The sequence below is a fragment of the Magallana gigas genome, chromosome 6, assembly GCF_963853765.1.
Source record: "Magallana gigas chromosome 6, xbMagGiga1.1, whole genome shotgun sequence".
Taxonomy (NCBI): domain Eukaryota; kingdom Metazoa; phylum Mollusca; class Bivalvia; order Ostreida; family Ostreidae; genus Magallana; species Magallana gigas.
In genome coordinates, this window is record NC_088858.1 from 6973779 (window position 1) to 6992245 (window position 18467).

Below are 18467 nucleotides of genomic sequence, written 5' to 3' on the forward strand. Positions count from 1 at the left end.
ACACTTGAAACAAAACTGCTGGGATTTCCAGTCGATTCTTGGTCGAAGCCCCAAGTTCAGGGCCCTGGGGAATTTGATGCAGCTACCATAATAAAATGACCAACACTGCTTGTTTTAAACACAGTTTAATTGGTTTGTTATCAGAACCTGTCAACATGCATTAGGATTAGATGTTTATAGATGTTTATAGAGCAGCAGAATTAGTCAGCATAGCACAGCTAGTGTATCAATGAGGTGTAATATTGAGTCAGGCATAATTATAAATAAAGTGAAACACAAAATGCTAACTTTTCTAGGCCCTATGTAAAATTTATCAAATCATCTACAGTCATGCATACTTTGAAAATTTTAGGGGGGGGGGCGTGCGCCCTCCACGCCCCCCCCCCCCCTTAAATCCGCCAGTGAAAGCAGTGGTGGCAAAAGCAAAGGATCGGAGTGGTGGAAAGACTGTGTGGCTGACTTATGTGCCACCTGGTATGAAGAGGCCTAAGTAAGTACATTTATCCTGTAGGAAATAAAATTCCTACAGAATTTTTAGAAAATCCGACAGAATCCAGATGGATTCAGGATTCCTGGGATTTTGTTATTAACTGGAGATCAGAAAATGTATAAATGATGAATATATTATCTTTAAATCATTTATTGTAACTGTAAATCAACTTTACATAATGAAATGAACTGTCTTAAAAAATGTAATCCTTATTGGACAAATTTTGAAAGGAAAAAAATTGTATTTCATTGTCTTTTTATCTCAATACAATGGATATCAATGAGAAATAATTTCATTTCATTGATTTTCAATTCCTACGTAAACTTTGAGAATATGAGTAACTACACCGTATTTCTTTTTAGTATGCGAATCTCCATTATATACAAGTATATTGATTAATAACACAGCGCATGCGCGGAATTTTTTTTCTCCAGAGAGCGAAGAATAGTTATTTTGTTCCCAAGAGTTGATGGGTCGGGGTCCAAGACCTTTTTTCGTTAATTTGACTATGTGAATTCAAGGCGATGGGAGGGGGTGGGGTAGAACCCATTACCCCCCCCCCCTCCCCCAAACCCCTTTTGATCGTTCAGTATTGACATTCTACAAATGTATCAAAAACGAGGGAACGGATGGAAGTTCCGATTTTAATTACATTGAAATAGATTTGTAATATATCATATAACTAAAGAAAAAATGCTTGTCATAATTACCACCTTGCTGAAGAAGTACCGTTCACAAAGCGTACCGAACCGAACCATGCAACTGGTGTAGAAGCACGTTTCAGGGTCTGTAATTTCAATAACACATGCACATCATGTACGTTCACTTTATTTATTTACTTAGTAAAATGTTGTTAATTTCAAAGATATCTACAAAATAATAATGATATAATGCAATCCCTATTGATATCTGTTATGATCTAAACAATTTGGTACATGATGTTGCATTGATATCTGTTATGATCTAAACAATTTGGTACATGATGTTGCACTAATAAAAGAAAATCCCATTTTCTGCAGAATATTAGTTTCCATAAAATCATTTAAGGTGAATGCAAACACCCGTGATCTTATTCTATTAAAGCTGACGTAACCAATTCAATCGTGTAAAAAATGTCTAGATAAAAGTTGGTCTTATAGCATTCCAATATTATAGTTTAGATTAATTTAATAATGATCATTCAATTCAGCTCATTAAACTACAACTCAACTATACACACAGCAGCAATAAAAATTATTGAGCGGCTGCAGTATTTAATACAAAATGGAAACAGTTCCTGGCTACCGTCACAAATGGCAGTGAACAAACCACCGCGGTCAATTTCATCGATATTCAATGTTGATTGCAAAAAGACTTTTAAGCGGTATTGCAAAATAAACGCACAATAAACCATGCCTTCGAATGGAACTTAATAGTCAATGTAGCACGCTTGGCTGAACCATTGATTAACTGGCACTTTCGTTTAATCCGGCTGGTGTAGAAAGAGCGAGGGAGAGAGACAGACAAAAATGGGGTGGATGGAAAACTTCTTCTGTTGGATAAAGCACTGTTACTTCCAGTGGGAGGTAGCCAGTATGCTAGTGGTGATGGACCCAATAGAGAAATACATCTTCCGTATCCTTTGATCATGCTGAAACAGGTTCTTTGAAAACTATGTATAGACGAGATACGATGGGACGACGGGCGCTGATGAAGCTGACCGATTCGTTCTCACGCGGAAAAAAAGGATATTTGTTGGAAAATCGCTAGTATGTTGATATTATGCTTTAAGTCCTTATTAGTATGCAAATTAATTATTAATCAAATGTTCAACGACTAAAAAGACTATTCTTTTGTTCTTTAAATTTTTTTTAGTAGGACAGAATTGCGAAATTCTATTTAAGTCGATTATAGCTCGTTTATCTAATTGACAATCCCCCCCCCCCCCGGTTAATTCGACTTTGAAGACAGTTATATTACTGATTCGTTCTGAGTTTATTGGGGTTAGAAAGTAAAGCTATCTCAAACCATTACGGATAGTTAAGAGAGATTTTTGACGCGCCCGGTTAACAATACTGTTTGTGTAATTTATGTAGTCCGAGTTTTAATACTTTATTTACTCTTAAACCACTTCAGCGGCTCAATTCAGTCGGCGATTTTGTACAATGCATTTAAAATGATTTGTCCGAAAACTGACGATAAAATCGTTTTACGCTAAGTTCTTCTTCAGAAAATATTAAAGATTTGTGTCAATATTTTTGGGATTTGTCTACAAAATTCAAGTAGAAATGTTCTTTTAAAAAATCAGTTGATTAAAGATCCAATGCAATCCAACCATTGAGCAGTAATATTTGGAAAGCGGGCAAATTCAACTAATAAATAAGTCATATGCTCGAAACAGACCGATCTATTATTAATGCTGTACTTAATCTCACTATATCGAATATTTTCGATGTTTGTGTTTGGAGAACTTAACTTAAATGACAAATTCCTTTGAAGGGACACGGTGACCGTTTTTGGTTATAAATTATTTTTCCGATTCTAATGTTTACAATGCTTCAGCATAGGCGTCGGAACCGGGGGGGGGGGGGGGGGGCACTTTTTTTTTTTTGCAAAGTTAGACCTAACCATTAGGCACATAGTATCATAGAGATTTCAGCCCCCCCCCCCCCCCCTTAGGATTTTCATGATTTTGGGAATTAGGGTTTTTTTTTTTGTTTTTGTTTTTTTGCTTGTCAAGATTTCTGAGGATTAGTTAAGCCCCCACCTCCTTTCAATTAGCTTCCAACGCCACTGTTCAGTGTTCTTTAGCGTTTTTAATAGGCAACCAAAATTTGAGTATCATTCGTTGAGTTATAAGCGAATTACAGGGCTAACAATTCTTTGTTATGTAAACAAATCTTTTGTTTACATTTTGAATTTTGAATTGAAAATTCCAGTTTTAGACCTAGAATGAATATGTTAAACGTTGGGAACTGTTTATTTGTACACAGACAAATCAGCTTGAAATAGATTTTTTTACTGATATATTGTACCCACGTAAACAAAAACGGGGCACGAGCCTTATTTTCATGACAATGAATTGTGAGCACTTTATCTCGCTTATAACTCTACAACTGACTCTCAAATTTGATTTGATCATTAGAAATGCATTCCTAAAGCATTGAAAATAATAAAAACAGAAAAACAATTTGGCCAAAATCATTACCATGCCCCTTCGGCATGGCATTACTTTGTCTCTCTCTATGCTGATCAGAAGAATTGGAAGAAGAAAACAATCCACAATGTATGCCACAATATGCAAAGTGTACAGTATATACTCTGTTGTGACTGAGATATATACTCTAGAAGCGACAGAAAGTGATTCAAATTCATTTTTGCATTTATTTTAAAAACAATCAAATGCTTTCTTTTGTGATTCATTGCGGGATATGCTGGACTTGTGTCCAATAAAGGTTGAATCAATGACTCTCATCCGCTAAACCTAAGCACCACAGAAACCAGGGATAAGTACCGGCCATATGCGCCTTTATAGCACGGACAAGGATTTAAAACTTTAACTATTTTGTGGTGTACATGGTGAAATTTGACAAACAATAACACAATACCCTCTCCTTAATTCTTGACCAGACGCATTCACTGTGTTATTACTGGCAGTGGTAATATATTCTACAGTATCCATAGTAACGGGAATCGTGCCTTACCTTTCACTTCCCTTCCAATGGGGAAACTAATGCCAGCTTGGATCGGGGTATCCCGTGCCACAAACAGTAATATTTTACATTTTCCAGTGTTTTTGCCTGTGATAACACTACATACTAACATTGATTTAGTACTATACAATGCAATTAATTTATAATTATTTAATAGTTCAATTATATAAATATAAATAATTGTAAGGAATCATTTTTGAGTATTATGAGGTGATAATTTCGGTCGGGGCGTGATCAAATCTGTCATAAAGCTCTTCGGGTTTTATTGGATTTGACCACGCCCCAACCAAAATTATCAACTCATAATACTCAAAAGAATGATTCCTTTTTCCTTAAATATACGGAGACTTTCTCAATAAGTTCTATAACATTTCTTTCTCCGCTGTAAACCACTGCTTTTTTTTTTTTATCTCAGGCGACGACAGATTTTGGAAATCACCGCAATCCAGGACATTATTTTAATGCCAGAGAGGTTTTATGTGAGACATTTATTGTAAAAAAAAAAGACTTACAGTTGGTTTGATTTTACTTTCATGTCAATACATGTTCTAGTACTCCCCAAAAAGGAAAAAGTTATAAAAATAGCGTACCCTCAAAAATGGAAGTACATCGTCTTCTTGTGAGTTATCATGAAGAAATAGGAAACTACACTTGTGTAATTATCACATGTGAAGAATATTCTCGTAGTTACTGCATGTAGATGAGGATTAGAAATCTTTGCCTTTCTCTCTTCAGCTAGTCCCTTTTCTAGCGTTACAGTGTAATTTACTTACTGCTGACATGTACATGTACTTGTTTGATTTGTATTTTTTTTTAAATAAAATAAAATGGTTGTTATCATTTTAAAAGCTTATGCTCTTTTATCACGATATAACCTAGTATGTAAATTAAGATGCTACCAGATAAACATCAATAATCCAACGACTGCCGTACTTCTGAGTGTGTGCTCTTTGGTCCCCTAAACCTGCGAGTATTCCTTTTGTTGATATCAGATGGCTTTTGGTCCTTCACTTTTGGTTGTATTTTAGCTCGAAGTCGTTTGGTAATAACACATATACATATCCAGAGCAGGATCCATCCTAGAAAAGTTCCCACCAAAACGAGCAACAGGGGTGGGTACAGCGGACTCTGAAATTTAACAAGCTGCTTTAAGGAGGCAGGGCAGCCTTGGCCATTCTATCTCAATAAAAAGTATTAGTTTTGTATTGTAACTAATGCACAAATGATTTTGAAGTTAAACTATATAGTTGTTTTGAGACACATTATCGGCTAACTTACCTCCTGATTGTAGAGTTAAAACTAAACAAAGATCTATTCATCTTTCCTACGTTCGATTAGAAATTTGTGTCTGCTTTATATAGAACAGTGTACTATACATGTAATTTACCTTCAGTGTTCCGATGAGGTCATTGTGAACAATATAGGAACCTATAAAAACATCAAAGGAGAAGTTTATTGGAGGAGATCCAGTTGTTTTTTCCTTTGCAATCATACATGTGTACATTTAAAGTTTAAAATCAAAGGTTTCTATAAACATATCTTTAACAATTGTTACAGATGAATTTTGAAATCTTAGATTTTAAACTTTTTATGTAACACATGTTTTATGGCAGTTGTTAAATTTTTAATGTTGTTGTTGTATGATGATAATTGTATGTTAAATAAGTAAAGGTCGGAGCGCTTACTTTTTTTAACCTCGAAATTCATGTGTAACAGTTTTCATTTTTTTTTCTAAACCGATACTTGCCACAGTCTGGCCCAACGAAGTTATTTTGACACTTGCAATTGAGCTCTCCCCGAAAGGAACTACATTTGCCTCCATTTTTGCAAGGAAAAGATGAACAGGGTTGTTCTTCAAATTGACAAAAGTCTCCAAAAAATCCTGTCATAAATAAATCATGATTACTAGGTGACAATGTTAGTCTTAGAGTAAATTTTCAGCTCGTTTTCTATAGATCTCTGAGTATTGAACTCAGTACTGATTATAGTACTGAGAATAGTGCTCGAAGAAATCCTTGGATTGTCGTTAAAATCAACAAGTTTAAACAATCTCTACGGAACAAATTTGACAAATATCAACACTTTGTAAATAGGTTATGGTAAATTGTCCCAGTGAGAGTTATCTTTCCTATCGGAGGACAGTGTACCATAAACATACCTTTGGTACAGCGACAGGATGCAGTGTTGGGCGTGGAGAAACATGTACTGTTGTTTAGACACGGATTCTCGCCACACAATATTTCTGCATTTAAATTTAAAATCAAAATCAAGAAAATAATGTGTTAGGCATAGTGACCAACACCGTACCATGACTGTATAGAATCAATCATCGTCAAAGACAATTGACAGGAGGTACTTACTCTCCTGACAGTTTATGCCTTTAAATCCTGGCGGGCAGATACAGGCATACTTCATATAAAGGTTAAAGCAGGTCGCGGAGCCATGGCACGGATTGGAAACACATTCATCCGAATCTGCAAAATATTAAAATGCTAGTATACACTTCGATTATGATATTTCAATTCAATATACATGTATATCAAACAGGCTTGGGGTAATGCTAAATGTAATGGTAATGCATTGCAATGCATTACATGTCTTCAAAGTAATGCTAGTAATGTGTAATGCCTCAAAATTAGCATTACAAGTAATGGTAATGTAATTCATTACTTTCCAAAATCTAGTGTAATGCTGGCATTACATGGCATTACATTGCATTACTATGCTTATTTATGCATATTCACTTTAAAAAATGTGATAAATAAATGAATAGCTGAAATTGTATTTGATTAGAACTATTTTAAAGAAGAAAGAAATAATTATTTAAATAAAAATGTTTTAGTTGTATTATAAAGATTTTTAAATAGTTCATTTTATTAAATTGTAATATTACTAGATATAACAACACAATTCCATAACATTTTAAGAGTGTTTTAAGAGTCTGAAATCATTTAAACAATTTACTCCAATTAGTTCCTTTTCAATTAAGAATGTGTCAACAACACACTACGCCCCCAGGTCAATCTAAGTATCAAAACCATCTATTGTTATCAGAAGTGCTAAACATCCCAATCCCCTTCCCTTGACTATGTTCCACTAGAATAGAGGACAGACATACACCTTTAAGAACAAAATGAATGCACTGTCCATCCATGATGAAAATCAAAATCACTTCCAATAATATAACCAATTTGAAAATAAAATCTCTCTCTCTTTCTCTCTCTCTCTCTCTCTCTCTCTCTCTCTCTCTCTCTCTCTCTCTCTCTCTCTCTCTCTCTCTCTCTCTCTCTCTCTCTTGTATATTAAGTACATTAGTTTGCACTGATAGAAAATACAAGATTCATGTAATTTTCTATTATTGCACTTAATATATACCCTAAGATAAAGATTGCCAAAAAGTCTCTCAGTCACAGCTTCCACTGCTCATGTAGAATGTTTATTTAGTATTGCTGGGAAGATTTTCAAACCTAACAGGATGCAGTTAAAAGCTGAACCCTTTGAAACTTCATAAATCATAAACTGCAACAGCAATCTTTTTTCTTATTATTGTGTCATCAGTATAAAGAAATCTGATTAAGATATATTAAAAAATATTACTGGGAAAAACCCTTTGTTTATAAATCAATACAATTTAGTGTCCAAAATTTTAAAATTTGTGTAATCTAGGGAAATACATTAATCTATTAAGCTTTTAATAACAGCAACGTTATTCCAAAATTTCTTTTCTGTTATGCATGTACTTTTGTGTCTCTATTTCATACCGGACATTGTACGTCAAATGTCTATAAATATCAATTTACTAATTATGTGGTAGGGGAAATTGGGGTAAATGGGACACTTTTCGATGAAATTTCAAACTACTCAAAAATGATGATGGAATTCTCATATTTCATAAATGCATTAAACTGTTTTGCATTTATGTTAGAAAACGGTGGCAAAGTTTTGTTTTGTTATCAATGGATAAACACAAACAAAAAAGTTTATATTTGTTTCTTATTGTCCCAGTTACCCCTATATGTTGGGGTAACTGGGACAACCATTCAAATACAGAATGTCATTGGTACGTTTGTTTTCTTAAACTTGTGAACACTTTTAATACAGTCAAAGACAATTGTTAAGGATTTGAACATAATATATTCAACATACCTAGGCCGCCATGCCTACACATGGAGGTGATTTTTATGACTAATATGTGTGTGCTAAATGCCTTTGCTGATAAAATTAAACATAATTACTATGTTTGTTATCTTTTCATTCTATGCAATTTGTAGAAAATATATTACCAAATCCTTTTTTTTAAACGATGTATTATCAACCTTTTTACGGTTCTCAGCTTTCATTTTCATGAACATTTCAAATGATTCACCGGTCATTTTCGACACAAGATGGATGAAGTCATCGATGGCTATAAATAATGAAAATTAATTATATCGCATCCAAAGAAGTAATCAAACAATGTGTAAAAATTATTTTGAACTAATGTAATTATTCATAAAATGGCACTCTTAATATTATAATTTTCAAAGTATTTAGAGAAAATCAGAAATTGATTCGAAAGTTTTTGATTGAGAGTTTATCTTCCTGGAGTACATTCTGTAGATTGTTTACTAGGTCTAAGAAGGTTACTTAGCTAAACTCTGCTGACCACTTTCATATTACAACGATAAATTTCAAATACAATAAAGATGCTCAATTTTATTCAAAATAATTGAGTTATCAGATAGAATAACCTCTAAAGAATTTATCTTTTGAACAAACATTAAGTTCTGACATCAAACAGTTTTGTGACATCAAACAGTTTTGTGAGCATCACATTTGAATGCATCGACCCCTTTTCCAAAACAACCAGTACAAGACTCATGATACCATCGATTACAACCCTGGTCAGAGCATTTTACCCAGTCTTCGTCATCAGACTCATCATCATAGTAATATCCATGACAATAGTTACAAAAATCTGCTTCCTTTTCCTCCTCTGCTTCTGCTTTATCCTTCATTTTTCTCCTTTTCAGCTTCTCTGATTTTCCGTCCTTTTTGTTCAGTTTCTTTATGACTCGCAATTTCTTACGATTTTCCTTCTCAATTCTCTTTTGCTCTTTTTCGTTTTCTTTGTCCTCGATTTCCTTAATTACTTCATCTGCTGTAAGACAACGTGCTGATGTGATTCTTCGAGATTTTTTGTTAGTGGGTATCTTTCTCTGCTTTTCAAATGAGGGAACCTTTAGAAGACTAGAAAGAACATCGCCTGATGCGCACGGAACTGTGCAATCAGCAGACGTAGACGTCAGATCTGATTCAGCTTCAATGTCGGTGGATTTCTGATCAGATGCCTTAGTTTCTTCAGGTTTACAGTCGCCTTCTTGACTTGGTAAATGAGAAACTATGGATGGTCCAAACACCTCTTCAGGTATTATTGAGGGGTTGAAAGGGAAAATTCCTGTAGCACGAAAGGCGCTAGCAGCATTAAGCATCGTGCAAACTTTATGATAGGCTATCGTGAACAGTCCACAAAAGTCGTATCTTGTTACTATCCGCCCTGGGTTTTCTTTCAAGAACTGCATGCAGGCTTTGTTATACTCCGTTTTCAGTGGTTTAAACTAGTTGTATGGGGTGGTAGGCAGAGAATCTCAATCTCGTTTTCCTTGGCCAGCTGAAGTATTTCCAAGCTGATATGAGATGAGTGTCCATCCATTATCAGTAAAACTGGTCGATGTGAAGGAAGATATTTCATAAAGTGGTATTTAAACCAGTGCTCAAAAAGCTCTCTGTCAATGAATGAAGACTTACTGGTAGCAAATAGTGCGCCTGGAGGGGCATTTGCAACCAAACCCCTGTTTAAGCGTTGTCCCTTGAAAATAATCATGGGAGGAATGTATGACCCAGATGCACTGGCACAGATAACCGCCGTGACATTTTCTCCCCGATCTCCACTGGTCTTGCTGTGGATAGCTCGTGTGCCCCTCAGTCCTATGATCTTCGCTGGCGTGTGGACAGTGTTTATTCCAGTCTCATCAACGTTGTAAATCTGAGACCCTTTGTCAAAAAGCTTTAACTTGTTCATTGTATCCTCTAACAGTTGAAAGTAGGACGTCACGACGTGCTTATTTAACATCATACCCCGTGCTGCTGAGAGTCCCTCGGGTTTTCTAATTGCAAGTTGTGGATGTCGACGCATGAAGCCCTCATACCAATCATATCCTGCTTTTGCTTTGGTTTTACTGAAAGGGTGCTTAATTTTCAACATTTCTGCCATGGCGTATGCAGTTCTACAAATATCATCAATTGTCATACCAAAACCACATTTAGCCATTTCTAAAATGTGACCCAAAAGCTGATTTTCTTGGTCTGCAGAAAACACAGTTGGTTTGGAGGGTGGGTCGTCAACTTGCCTCTTTCCATTCACTCTTCTCTCTAGCGTAGACTTTGGGACGTAAAATTGTTCAGCCGCCCTGCGTATGCTTAACTTTTTTATCTTGACAGCTTCAACCGCTTTCTTCATCGAATCTATCGACCATTTCCCTTGTTTTGGATTTTCATTCTTTTTTCTTCTGGCCATATCTAAAATGTTCAATAACACGCTCTATTAAAAATGGGTTTATACGATTTTTGAATATAAGAAACAGTGGCGTTGGAAGCAAATTGAAAGTGGGGGGGGGGGGGGGGGGGGGAGGGGGCTAGACTTATCATCAGAAATCTTCATAAGCCAAAAAAACACAGATACAAAAAAATAATAAAATAAAACATCTTAGGGGATATACCTATAACGTATACCTAATATGATATAGGCTACCTATAACTCCAAAATAAAATTTTACCTAACAAAAAAAATATTTTACCAAATTATGAAATTCCTATTCTGGGGGGAGGAGGGAGAAGGGGAGGGGCTAGTATAATTTCCACTTTTCAATACCACTATTAATGGTTCATTGTTTTTAAGGTTTTAAGGTAAATTTAGGTACAATTATGTTTGCTGCGAGACAAAGTGGGGGGAGGGGGCTGGCCCCTTCCTGATGCTATATGGCTAATGGTTAGGTCTAACTTTGCAAAAATAAGTGGGGGGGGGGGGGGGTCTAAGCCCCCCCTACCCCCACCCCCGGTTCCGACGCCTATAAATTTTTTTATATATTCATCATATATAATCCTCTATACCCACTCAAGGCAATAAAATCGAATTTCTTTTACACTATACAATCATCAATTGCAATGAATCATTACAACGTGAAAAAATGTATGATGTCCCACAAACCCCAATTGCTTGAAGAAAAGCAATGGCCCTCTTTTCATGCTACTCAATATAAATTCTCCTACATTTTATTTAATAAATTAAGTATTGGCTAATGATACAGGAAAAATACTGCTTAAAAAGACAGCATCTTTTCATTTTCAATTGATTTATTAAGTTAATCATTAAAATTATAAACACCGGGACCAGGCTAAACAACTAAAAAATATGTGAAATCGTGACGTCATAATGAATTAAAAACTGTGTATGCAATACATCAATTTAAGAAAAGCATTTGATTAATAATTCTTTGAGGATAGGCACATTTTGGAAGATATGAATGTGTGAAAAATCCTAAAGACCAATTTTATTTCACATTTTTTAAAAGTTTAACAATTAAGCCTTCATATTATTATTACCAAGTTGGCAAAGCGTTCAACAGAATGTCGTCATTTATAACATTAAACGTTTTTGCCAAGGAAAAATGTAGTGTTTATTCAAATGTCATAAAATTAATATCGTGAATATGATAAACATCTCAAAACAGACGAAAAACATTTTATGAAGGTCGACCTGTCTATACAAAGTCTTTTTGTGAATTGTTTGGTAGTTTTCAGAAAAAATAACAAACATTAAAGGTGATAAAGTCTTTAACCTCTTCTAAGCAATAAGGATTGCGTATAAGCTTACCTCTGAACTCATCAAAAGAGGATGCTGTCTCGTTTTGTAAAATTTCACGCTTGATGAATTTCCTTGAAAAAGACGCGCGGGGAGATAACTTTGATCGTTGAAGGGTTTCCATCGACGGGCGATAACTTGCATTTTATTTATAGAGAGAAAATGTTTATGTGTCCCACTTGCCCCAGTGTCCCATTTACCCCAATTTCCCCTAATGGTAATGCATTACTTTACTCATGTAATGGCAATGTAACGCGGGGGTGTTAAGGAAGCATATGGAATCTGAGTTACATGTAATTCCGTGAAATCACAAATCTTAGTTATTATGTACATATTCAAATATATAAGCAACGAAACGTAGACCAAAAACAAATAAAAAACACTGAAGACAATTTTTGCCAGAAATTAGTTTGTATTACGTAGATTTACACATTGATGACGTCATGACTAAAAGCTGAATGTCGTGTGAATTTGATCGGAAAGCATCGTAAACATATTCCAAATATAACTAATCTAAGAACTCTTATAAAGTATTGTGGTGTGATTTATTGAGAATTGAACATAAGAATACTGGGGGAGATGTTAGTTTAATCAATCATTCGCTAAAAGGTATGTAAATTTGCTTTTATTTCTCGACCAGGCTTTCCTCTGTCGTTGTTTACGATATAAAAATCTGACTAGAACAACACTTGTTCTAAAATAAGGAAAAACATAGGATTCTAGCAGCGGTTTTGATTAAACTGAGATGTTTTGCCTTCACTTCGTATGTTTATTTTATTTTGGAAACCGCGGGGTAGTGTTGTTCTATCACATTTTATGTTAAGGAATATACGTAAGCTATTTATAGTTGTCACGTGATAATGCACTAATGTGGCAGTGATGTACGACCCGATTTTATTGCACTGACATCTATTTTAAAGGATAATACTAAGTTTTTGATCTTATTCTAAATAATTATTTAATTTCACGATTTTGAATACAACAGTCAAAATAAGACGGCATATTGGCCATATGCTTCCTTAACACCCCCGCGAATGCATTACTTTAAGAAAATCAAGTAATGGTAATGGTAATTTAATGCCCAAATTCATGAAGTAATGGTAATGTAATGCATTACTTTACAATGTAATTCACCCCAAGCCTGATATCAAACAAGAAAAACCCCACATATAAGTCATTGCATACTTGTGCTGTCGTATCATGTGATGGAATAGATGTTTAGAGTGTCCTTACCGGCGATGAGTCCCAGAATACAGTGCTTTCTACTTGTAACACTACAACAGAACAAATCTTCTGTTATATTGTAGCAACCATTCACTGCATTGAGTACATGTAAATCGGATTCATCGTAACATACCCTTCATTATCTTTGCCCCAGACACAAAGATAGTTCTCTCCAAGCTGTTGGGGAATCGGTCGCCATTTTGAGTACAATTCTATATGATGCTGACTTCTTGAGTTATTCCGTAAAATTGTTGTGTTGATATGTTGAGAAAAACTTTGTACAAATGTGGCGTTTGATCTTAAAGGGACAAAGAAATTCAAGTTACTAGAATACTAGTGGCAAAGACTACTGAGCAATAAAGAAAACGAAAAGGGGGAATAATACTTCAATGTCTTAATGAAATGCGTTAATCTTATATTTATATTATAAAATTACACATACCTTGTGGACGAAATGTACACCGGAAAAATAAAATCAACATGGTTGTGGAAATCCATAAAGCTATAGGATGCAACGCTGTTGTCTGGAAAGTTGCTGATGTCATAAGTTGTGGAGGGTCTGCATTGCGACGAAGAGGAGACAATATCTATGTAAAACTAAACAGTAGATCGTATAGAAACGAATAGGTCATAGATAAAAAATTATCTAAATTCTCAAATATAAAGACCGCGCTGATTGGTTTACCTGGATAGGAATGCTGCTGATTGGTTGATTAGGGAGTAGGACTGTGGAGGCGAGTTTGATTGGATATCTTGGAAAGTCTTCGACCGTCACTGACACCAGATATCTTTTCCCTGCAGCGTATCCCGTTTTGTTTGTAACATTCAGGTATATGTTGCAAGAGTTCTACATAAAAACCCAGCAATGTCTTATTTACAATAAAGCAAACCTTTCCATAAAATTTGAAATAATAACTAAAAAAATAAAACTAGCTCTTATTGACTGATTGGTGATTTAACCTCATCAAGGTAGGCCTCCGGTAGCTGGTTACAGTTTTGTCCACATTCGGCAGGCTCTGGCCAACGACATTTGATTACGTCACCATCAGGATCCACAACCGGAAGTGAAACATTAGAAACGCAACCAAACGCCAATCTAAAACAACGGTAAAAACTCAATATTCATACGGTGGATTTTGTACAAAATTGATTATAGAGGAATTATTTCATCTACTTTTACCCTGTGTAAGGAGGCAGAGCGGCTATGGGACTGGCGTTGATGCTCTGTGTGTCGTTTCGAACACGTGTGTCTATAGTAGTGGTAAGTGTGACCCTGCCGCCATTGGTCAGGATAGCAGGAATGGCTACTCTAGAAATATACGAATATATTATTAATAATACAATTGATAACATTCTGTCATTTTTGTGTAAACAACTCAGAATATACTTACGACATGGTGAATCTCATATCCACCATTCTTTGTTCAAACCTATTTTCTCCCTGTTCCCAGCTTGGACTTTCTCCCAAAGCAGTTACGATATAGTTAAGGTCACTTCCTGTAACATTGTTTGAGCATCCTTTTAGGCACGTCCAATATGTCTCGTTAAAAGGCTGTCTGGAGGTCGTGCCCTTCCCAATGTCTCTTTCTGAACAACCAAGTCCGCACGGCCCAGTACCCAATTCGTAGGTCATACGATAAGTGTAACGAATCTGTGTGTAAAAATAATTCTTAACCATAGAAATGATCTATTATGTCGGAAAAATATGTATGGATTAATATTCGATTTTAATTTCGATTTTAATTTTTTTTGGGGGGGGGGGGGGTTGTGTGGGTGGGTTAATATACCTTTAATATTAAAGGTAACAGTCGTTATTTAATTTAAGCTATAAAACTAATGTATTTACTCCGGTACCACCAAGTGCCACAGTCGATGGTCATGTTAGGTCTGCTTACCCATTAGTTAGGGAGAACATGTCATTGGGGACCCCGGGAAGGCCGGTGGGAAGTGTGTCAACCTCCAGCAGTAGTTGGGGGCGGTCGGGGCGGAACATCCCAACTGAGGCCAAAAGCCCAGGGTCAATGGTAGTTTAGAGTGGGGTTGTTTTATGCCAAATTCAGAACTTTGGCAAGGTACTATGGGTGGACAGATGACGACAGTTTGTTGGCCCTAAGTGTATCGGTTGAAGGCGTCTATATCCTAATAAATGTAAAATGATTTGAGGATCGAATGGAATAAACAACAATTATTCATAGCTTAGCATTTGAAAAGAAACCTGTTTTTAAGCCAGTAAGGAGGGGCGTGGCAATTAAGAGAATGGAGAAAATTGACCAACTTAAAAAAACAACAACATTCCTTTCAATTGTCACGCTACATGTGAGAGATTTTCATATTTTGTCCAAATGTTTGAAATCTTGAAGATTAATTGTTCGAATGTTTGAGGTTGGTGGCACCTGATACCAGAACCGAGTTTGAACATACATACCACTTGACAAGAAGAAGGTTTATCTCATTACGGCACGAGCCCTCTCTGGACAAGCTTTCTGATTCTCTCTCTGAATTATTTCTCAACAAAACGATGTTATTCGTTTTTCATATACAACGATAAATTCAGACTCGGTCCCATACAACCCAGCAGGCAACTCTTCACTGGGTTTAATGATCTTATAAACACGTTATTGCTTATCTTTAAATATGAAAACTATCCTTAGATCCACAAACCACCATGCATTTATAAACTTGTTAAACAGTCATATACTTTTTCGTAAGGTCTTTAACATAGAATTAACGTTTTGAAAATGTGGGTTACTAAATCATAAGTTAATGAAAAGTGGTCAATCTTATTTCTTTATAAATCGCTCATTTGAAAATTAGATGCGAGATTTTTGTCCTCTAAGAGTAGACGAGAAAAATGACCATAAATATCATATTTCATAACTATTTCTGTTATTCCGATTTTTAAAAAGTATTTCTTGGCGTATGAAGGTGAATTCTTTAAAATCATAAAAATAAGTAAAGAGTATATTACATGTATTTATTATCTTAGAAGCGATATAAATAAATTCATTACCTGTTTAATATGTAAGTACTGAACTCTGAGTTTTTGTTATATTTTTTATCGTATCATTACAAGAACAACATTTACACTGTGCCGTCCCTATTGTGATACACATTTTACAAATCCAGAGTATGGGAAAATACATTCATACATGCATGTTACATTTTATAATATATACATTGTATTAACGTAACTCACTTTCTTTTGGTGTATATGGAAACAGATTAGTACTTGTTCATATTATCAGTTAACTTTTTTTCTTTTGAATATCAAAGGCAGGATTAAAAAAAAAAGTTATACATTTCTTTTCTCGATACTGTATTGTCTTTTAGAACACACATTAAAATTCTGACTTTTAGGATGCGGGTTTTATCTAACACAAAGAAATATTTAAAAATCAGCGAAGGTTCCCTTGCAAGCAGATTCTTTACATGAAGTCATAAACTACATGTTCCCACCTTGTTCCTATTTTCTCTCCAGCTAATGGTTCCTCCGAGAAATACAGACGATGCCATCCCAAAGAGCGCAAGGATAAAACTGAACGTTACCACCACATTGCTTCCCTTCATTGCCATGCCTATCCAATCTTTTAAACGAATTTAAGTGACATTAATTAATAAATAGATAAATAAACTGAACGTCGATATTAAAACGTCAATCAAATTATAAGTACATTATGTTCTGGCTGCTTGGAGAAAATACAACTGAAAACTGCATGCATGGTCTAGTTCCTTATTCTGCCGAGCTCACGTGGTTAAACATGAGCAAATGACCATGTTGACCCCAAGAATCTACTTCGATATCCGCCATCCTATGAGATACGAATCAATAGTGTTCATCGACAAAATCAGAAGTTTTGAAAATGTAGATGTATAAACTCTCAGTTTAGTTTGGATCCTACTTTGTATTTTTATATAAAAAAAATTCTTCATAACACGCCCTGCTGTTATTTTGTTGTAGCACATCCTATTTTTATTTTTTGTATTATTCATTACAGCAATTCGATTAATTTGGTAAATATTTAGCGATAGATTATTCTGTATAAATATATTTACTTTTTTTCAAACAAAACGAATAACCATTAATTAACTGCTTTTCATTCTATAATTGTCATTTTGATTGGAATAAAGGGGGCACAATATAGTGCATAGTCTTACATGTAAGTAGTTCACGACTGAACATGGTCACCGATTTGAAGTACCATTATGATATAATTTAATTCAGAGGTTACTCGAGCATACCCAGATGATTTGAGGGAATTTCTGGACACAGATAAATGCCTAGCTCATCCGTCGTCTCTACGATTTTGAGGTCTGCTGAGCGAAGAGTCTGCGGAAGTAAATGGTCGTTCCTTTTATGATTGAGTAAAACAAATCGTCACGGGAAATCTCTTGGAACATTACATTACAATTACCACCCATGTTATCCGCCAAAACGTTAATGAATATGCATTTTATTTTTGGTCAGATTTTTTATTTACTTCAGACGCGTTTTACGAGTTCCTGCTAAAAATAGTTTTGTTCAGTGGCAGTAGCCGACTTAGTTTTGAGATTCTTAAAATCTTTAATACGTGATAATAAAGAGATGATTAGTATCTAAATCATTTATAAACAATGGGTTATCATTTTTCCATTACATATATTTATAAGCATTGGTCAATATGGAATTTGATTTTTAAAAAGTTAACTTATGGTTAGCATATACATGTAGGCATATTTACGTGCAACAGAAGAATTTGGTCAATTTATGACAAGGCCGTTAAAATAAATTGCTTTAAAAGTTGTTAGATGTTAAATGCCGGAGTTCGGACCATCGATTAACTGCCAACCTGCAGATCGAAGGCCATCCTTAAGTGTTTTTGGTCTGTTTAAAACAAAATCTTATAAGATTTCAAAGAAGTCAGAAAGATTATGAAATATTACATACTAAGTATGAGGGGTCGACAAAAGTGAAGGTTGTTCTGTGTATGGTTCTGCGTCTAAAAAGTCCAGGATTATAAGAACGCAGTAAAAAATTATTAAAGTAACATTGTAACGAAAATTTACAAAATACATATGTATCTGATAATATCAATACATAGGGTCATCGGAAATATGTATTCATCTATTGGTTCATCTTTTACTAAGATAATCAGCACTTGAAGATTTTAAGACTGTGAGGTCA

At 35.0% G+C, this 18467-nt stretch overlaps 2 protein-coding genes and 1 long non-coding RNA gene across 5 annotated transcripts; 1 reads left to right on the plus strand and 2 right to left on the minus strand.

Annotated features, from left to right (window-relative positions):
• The first annotated feature begins 428 nt into the window (after positions 1–428).
• Positions 429–4917, plus strand: LOC105318536 (uncharacterized). 2 transcript variants are annotated; one of them, XR_004601778.2, is made up of 4 exons: positions 429–490; positions 1971–2104; positions 4100–4239; positions 4598–4917. It is a non-coding gene; the product is annotated as an uncharacterized lncRNA (long non-coding RNA). The 2 variants fall into 2 exon arrangements; XR_898511.4 differs by lacking the exon at positions 429–490 and having other exon boundaries at positions 1820–2104.
• On the minus strand, positions 4679–17075 carry LOC105318540 (uncharacterized). Of its 2 annotated transcripts, XM_066088897.1 has the most exons (14): positions 16978–17075; positions 16763–16890; positions 14698–14957; positions 14487–14615; positions 14267–14402; positions 13992–14153; positions 13749–13903; positions 13440–13604; positions 13316–13356; positions 6543–6656; positions 6341–6424; positions 5930–6064; positions 5570–5610; positions 4679–5310 (listed from the first exon to the last, which is right to left on the minus strand). In XM_066088897.1, exons 2-14 carry the CDS (start codon positions 16877–16879, stop codon positions 5092–5094), a joined length of 1758 nt encoding a protein of 585 aa, XP_065944969.1. In that variant the 5' UTR covers positions 16880–16890; positions 16978–17075; the 3' UTR covers positions 4679–5091. The 2 variants fall into 2 exon arrangements, with proteins under 2 accessions (XP_065944969.1, XP_065944970.1); XM_066088898.1 differs by lacking the exon at positions 6341–6424 and having other exon boundaries at positions 16763–17032.
• LOC117686179 (uncharacterized) lies at positions 9767–10836 on the minus strand. The gene has a single exon (XM_034460871.2). It carries the CDS (start codon positions 10736–10738, stop codon positions 9767–9769), a length of 972 nt encoding a protein of 323 aa, XP_034316762.2. The 5' UTR covers positions 10739–10836.
• Positions 17076–18467: the final 1392 nt, after the last annotated feature.

Excerpts from the sequence above, each read along its gene's own strand:
- LOC117686179 (XM_034460871.2), bottom strand. The coding sequence starts at position 10,738 with ATGGCCAGAAGAAAAAAGAATGAAAATCCAAAACAAGGGAAATGGTCG.
- LOC105318540 (XM_066088897.1), bottom strand. The coding sequence starts at position 16,879 with ATGGCAATGAAGGGAAGCAATGTGGTGGTAACGTTCAGTTTTATCCTT. Across the intron at positions 13,904-13,991 it reads TCAGCAGCATTCCTATCCAG|TTTTACATAGATATTGTCTC; the intron begins GTAAACCAATCA and ends TCTACTGTTTAG. Across the intron at positions 13,357-13,439 it reads TGGGGCAAAGATAATGAAGG|TGTTACAAGTAGAAAGCACT; the intron begins GTATGTTACGAT and ends GTTCTGTTGTAG.